This window comes from Balaenoptera acutorostrata, chromosome 7, assembly GCF_949987535.1.
Source record: "Balaenoptera acutorostrata chromosome 7, mBalAcu1.1, whole genome shotgun sequence".
Classification (NCBI taxonomy): domain Eukaryota; kingdom Metazoa; phylum Chordata; class Mammalia; order Artiodactyla; family Balaenopteridae; genus Balaenoptera; species Balaenoptera acutorostrata.
The window spans coordinates 18,790,288-18,796,287 of record NC_080070.1 but is presented as its reverse complement, the minus strand read 5'-3'; the positions used below and the strand labels follow the sequence as shown (position 1 = coordinate 18,796,287).

The following is a 6,000-nucleotide window of genomic DNA, read 5'->3' as shown; positions in this document are numbered from 1 at the left end:
CAATTGAGATGGTCATGTATTTTTTTTCCTTCATTCTATTGATTTGGTGTATTACATTGATCAATTTTCATATGTTAAAACTATCCTTGCATTCCAGATATAAATCCTATTTGGTCATGGTGTAAATCCTTTTAATATGCTGCTGAATTTGGTTTGCTATTATTTTGTTGAGGATTTTTGCATCAGTGTTCATAAGGGATATTGGTCTATAGTTTTCTTGTAGTGTCTTTGTCTGGCTTTGGTATCACAGTAATGCTGGCCTTACAGAGTGAGTTAGGAAATGTTCCTTCCTCTTCAGTTTTTTGGAAAAGTTTGAGAAAGATCAGCATTAGTTCTTTAAATATTTGGTGGAATTCACCAAAGAAACTGTCAGGTCCAGGGCTTTATTTTTGGTTGGGAGAATTCTGATTACTGATTCAATCTCCTCAACTAGTTATAGGTCTACTCATATTTTCTGTTTCTTCATGAGATAGTCTTGGTAAGTTCTGTGTTTCTAGTAATTTGTCCATTTCATCTAGGTTATCCAATTTGTTGGCATACACTTGTTTGCAATACTCTCTTATAATCCTTTCTATTTCTGTAGAATTGGTAGTAATATCTCTACTTTCATTTCTGATTTTAGTAATTTAACTTTTTTTCTTAGTCCATTTAGCTAAAGGTTTGTCAATTTTGTTGTTCTTTTCAAAGAATCAACTTTTGGTTTCATTGATTTTCTCTAGTTTTTCTATTTCATTTATCTCTGCTCTAATCCTTATTACTTCCTTCCTCTTCTGTCTGTGGATTTAATTTTTTCTTCTTTTTCTAGTTCCTTAAGTTTAAAGTTAGGTTACTTACTTGAGATCTTTCGTTTTTGAATGTGTTTATAAAGTTCCCCCTTAGCACTACTTTCACTGTGTCCCATAAATTTTGCTCTGTTGTGTTTTCATTTTCATTCAACTAACTCTCTAAGTATTTTCTAGTTTCTCTTGTGACTTCTTTGATTCATTGATTGTTTAAAAGTGTGTGTATAATTTCCACAATTTTTTGAACATTTTAGTTTTCCTTTTGTTATTTCTAACTTCATCCCATTGTGGTAAGAAAAGACACTTTGTCTGATATCTATCTTTTAAAATCTATTAAAACTTAATTGGTGGCCTAACATATGTTCTGTCCTGGAAAATGTCCTATATATGCACTTGAGAAGCATGTGTATTCTATTGTTGTTGGGTACAGTGTTCTGTATATGTCTGTTAAGTTTTGATGGCTCATTGTGTTAAGTCCTTTTTCCTTATATATCTTCTGTCTGACTGGTCTCCCTGTCATAAGTGGGGTATTGAAGTCTCCTACTATATCGTAGAACTGTCTATTTCTCCCTTCAATTCTGTCAGTGTTTGCTTCATACATTTTGATGGTCTGTCATTAGGTATGTAAATGTTTATAATTGTTATGTCTTCTTGCTGTATTGAATCTTTTATTAACATATCCTTTTTACAGTAGTTTCTAGTAACATTTTTAAATTTAAAGTCTATTTTGTCTAATAGAGCCACTCCTGCCCTCTTTTGGTTACTATTTGCATAGAATATCTCTTTCCTTCCTTTCACTTTCAACCAGTTTGTGTCTCTGGATCTCAGTGAGTCTTTTATAGACTGAATATAGTTGGATCATGTGTTTTTATCCATTCTGACAGTCTCTGTCTTCTGATTGGCGAGTTTAATCCATTTACAATGAAAATGATTACTGATAAAAAGAGACTTCTGTCACTGTGCTGTTTTCTATATGCCTTATAGTATTTTTGTCCATCATTTCCTGCATTCCTGTCTTCTTTTGTGTTTAGTTGATGTTTTTGTGGTGAAATGTTTAAATTCCTTTCTTATTTCCTTTTGTGTATATTCTATAGGTCTTTCTTTTCTTTGTTGTCACCATGGGGATTACATTTAATATCCTGAAGTTATAACACTCTAATTTGAATTTACACCAGCTTAACTTCAAAACATACAAAAACTCTGTTCCTTTACAGCTGCACTCCCATGCTTTCAGTTGTATATGTCACCAAATTACGTAGTTATACGTTGTGTGCCCAAAAACATAAACTAATAATTCTTTAAGTGTATTAGTCTCTTAAATTATGTAATAAATAAGGTTTAGAGTTATAGACAAAAGTGACAGTAGTCTAATACTAATTTTATACTAATAAATGCTTTTTTTTCTTTAAATTTTTTTCTCTTAAATCATGTAGACAACAAAAAATTCAGTTTGAAACTAAACTATTGTTACAATAGTACTAGCTTTTATAATTTCCCGTGTATTTAACTTCATTGAGACCTTTATTTTTCTCTACAGCTTCAAGTTACTATCTAGAGTCCTTTCATTTCACCTTGCAGAAATTCCTTGGGCATTTCTTTCAAGGCATGTCAAATGGTCACAAACTCCCTCAGCTTTTGTTTATCTGGAAATGTCTTAATTTCTACCTAACTTTTGAAGGACAGTTCTGCTGTTTTTTTGTTTTTTGGGTTTTTTCCCTATTTTGCATTGTCTTCTGGCTTCCAAAGTTTCTGATGAGAAATCTGATAATGATCTTATTGAGGATCCCTTGCATGTAATAATAATTTGCTTCTCTCTTAATGCTGTCAAAAGTCTCTCTTTGACTTTGAAAGTTTATGTGACTTACTGTGGGTTTTTAAATTTCAATCTTACTTGGAGTTCACTGAGCTTCTTTGATATTTACCTTCCTGTCTTTCATCAAATTTGGGCAGTTTTCAGGCATTATTTCTTCACTCCTTGGCATTTGTGGGTTGCGGACTTCTCCAGCTCTAAGGCTGGGATACATGAGGCAAAAAGAAAACACATGAAACTACTCACCATCATGCTCCTCTTCTGCTCCTGAAGTCCCTCATCATCTGCCTTCTTCTTTTCACCTTTTAGAGCCTCTTGTGTTTATTTGGTATGTAATACCCAGGGGTTTCAGTTGTACTTAGTGGAAAGAAGAGGAAGAGTACTTCATCTTCCTAGAAGTGGAAGTCTTAAGATAGTTTTATGTCTGCATACATACATACTATCTTTGATATAGTGATTAAATAATGATTTTAAATATGATTCTCTTACCTAGATGAAAAAACATCTGAAAACAAAGAAGGAAAGAAACTCTACCATAGCAAGCCATCAGAGAAGAGCAAGAGGTAAATATTCATTGATATGGTTGTTAACAGTTGTTGAAAAATAAAACAAGAATGGCAAATTATTTCCTCTTATACCCAGGAAGACTTCATGATTTTTCCCCAGGTAAAATTAATGATTAAAATTTTGCTCATATTATTTACTGTTTATAAAAATACAAAAGAATCTTGACAGATGAGAGGTGGGTCTTATTAAGGTGCTATATTTAAATTTCACTTATACTTACCTTACTTGGAAAAGTATTTGAGGCATCTTACAAAGATGTATCCAGGATAGCAAGAAGAAATCAATTAAAACTAAGAAAAATTAATGGGAAAACAAGAGTATAAAATAGATGGTGCTGAGAGATTGCCTTCCATCATGATAGCATGAGGATCTCTGCAAACCCACTCACCAGCAAAAATCAGAGAACATTACTTTTTTTAAAAAAACAAAAATTTAAAGTTTCTGGAAATGGTCCTAAGGGCATACAGCAAATGAAAAAACATCTATTCAGGAAAATCTACTAAAATTGGGTACAAACAAAAAAACAACCAAAAAAACAACCAGTGAGAGCCTGGGGTATTTGAATCAAGACTCTCCCCTCCCTGCCCCCCAGCTCAATGATACTCTACTCCAGAAGAGTGCAGCCGAGGACACAGGGTCTGCTCTCCCCACAGATGCCAGCCAGAGGGCTGGGCTTGCGTATTTCTTATCCTGTCTCCAGCTGCCTGTTGTTGAAGCAAAGTTCCAGGTAAGTGCAGTCAGGAGGTGGGGGCTCCCTTCTTTCTACCCAGACCCCATTCTTGAAAAGAAGGCTCCACTTTGTGTGCTACATCACTGAAAATATTTTGGTCCTAATCACCCATCTTGGATTGTAAAGTGTTTGTTTGTTGGTTCCACACTGGAAGAGGCAAATAGAGAAGACCTGAGGCTCCTGCCCTCCTTCCACCTACATCTTAGCTCCTCAAGTGGGGTACCACTGAGAGAAGAGTGCCACTCTCCCCACTCTTAGCTCCAGAGACACATCAGAAATTTTGCATAAGTGCATTAAGATGGCAGAGTAGGAGGATGTGGAGCTCACCTCCCCTCAAAAGCACATCTATATGTGGAACAATTCTCACAGAAAACCAACTGGAAACTGGCAGAAGATCTCTTTTATACAACCAAAGCTGCAAGAAAGATCCCCATGTCATTGGGTAGGATGGGAAGAAAAAGGCATCAGGACACAAGACGCCCCTGGGAGGTATCTGAAGGAGGGAGGGTCCACACAGGCAAGCCCTCACCCTGGGAACCCCCTGACTGCTAGGAACTCCACCAGGACAGACAGAGGGACTGGAGGGGCCTGGATTCTGGTCTCAAGGCGTGTGCATGTGCTGGCTTGCTATCAGTCAGGGCAGAAAGAGACCAGCGCTGAAGGCTGCCACTTCATCACACTTCCCAGCCTGAAGCACATGCCGGGTGGGGCAGCGAATATGTGCAGTGGCTAGGCACTGAATCTCGGGTTTATGTGCCCTGGGAGTGAACTCAGTCTAGCTGCACAGAGACAGCCCAGAGAGTCGGGGGTGTGGCCCAGGCCAAACCTCAGAGCCCATTGTCAGTACATGCACTGCAGAGTGCAAGTCTGCCATTGGAGCCCATCATCAGCACATGCGTAGTGGGGCACAGGTACGGCGGCAGCGGACTTTGTTGGCATACTCACCAAGTGGCATCACAGAATCGCATGTCTCTGGCAGACAGCCCCTGGGGAGGAATACACAGTGGTTCCTTTCCCTCTGAGAGTGCTCTGGTTCTTCCCACCTCACACCCCAGTTTGGAGCTGGATTGTGGGTGGACAGGTCCTGGGAGAGCAGCCCCAGGCAGCCACACAATGACCTCAATTCCTGCAGCCACAACACCCCAGCTCCCAGCACCAGCCTAGCAGTAAGGCTGGGATAAACACAATGGAGAAACAGACAAGACCTTGGGCTGCTTCTGGGAAGAACTGTGGATGCCTTCGATGGTTTGCTGTGACTACACGGACCTCACTTGCTGCAGTGCTCACCTCCTTTGCAACAGAGCACATACTTCAGGGCAACAGAGTCTTACTGAGCCCAACCCTCAGGGCTTCTAGTCCAACAACCAGGGAGCAGACCCCACCCCCAGCAGGGCTCTGACAGCCACAGAGCAAAGAGGAGGCCCCACCCAAAATCCAGTGCAGGCTCTGGACAACACAACACCAATCCCATCCCCTATCAAGGGGATAATGGCCAGCATACCCTGAGGAAAGATGTGGCTAGTATCCATACCAAAACTAGCCCTCACACCAAAAATACTGAACTCACACAGTCTATACAGGGACACTCTCACATAAAAGCACCCCTTCAAGACCACAGTAGATAACTATTTCTCCTAAATCCAGAGACAGAGAAAGTTAAGTAAAATGAAAAAGAAGGAGAGGAACTGCTCCCAATTAAAAAAATAAGAGATATCCCCTGAATAAACAAATCATGAAACAGACCTCAGTGGTCTACTACACCCTGAGTTCAAAAAGGAGGTAATAAAAATGCTAAAGGAATTTAAAAAGATTATCAATAAGAAAGGCAGATCACTGTAACAAGGATCTAGAAACTATAAAAAGGAACCAATCAAAATTAGACAAGTCAATTGCCAAGATAAAAACCAATCTACAAGCAATGAATAGCAAACTAAGCGCCACAGAAGAATGAACAAGTGATCTGGAAGACAGAATAATGGAAATCAATCAGTCAGAACAGCAGACAGAAAGACAAATGAAAAAAGAAAAGTGAAAGCAATATACGAGATCTATGGGATAATATAAAGCATGCCAACCTACACATAATATTGGTTCCAGAAGGAGAAGAAAGA

General features: G+C 38.8%; 1 protein-coding gene across 1 annotated transcript in view; it reads left to right on the top strand.

Moving 5' to 3' along the window:
- Positions 1-6,000, top strand: part of AGBL3 (AGBL carboxypeptidase 3) — a 133,076-nt gene that overhangs the window by 81,705 nt on the left and 45,371 nt on the right. The window contains 2 exon segments of the mRNA XM_057550113.1: positions 3,086-3,155; positions 3,813-3,886. Of these exon segments, the coding sequence (XP_057406096.1) occupies positions 3,086-3,155; positions 3,813-3,886 (144 nt within the window).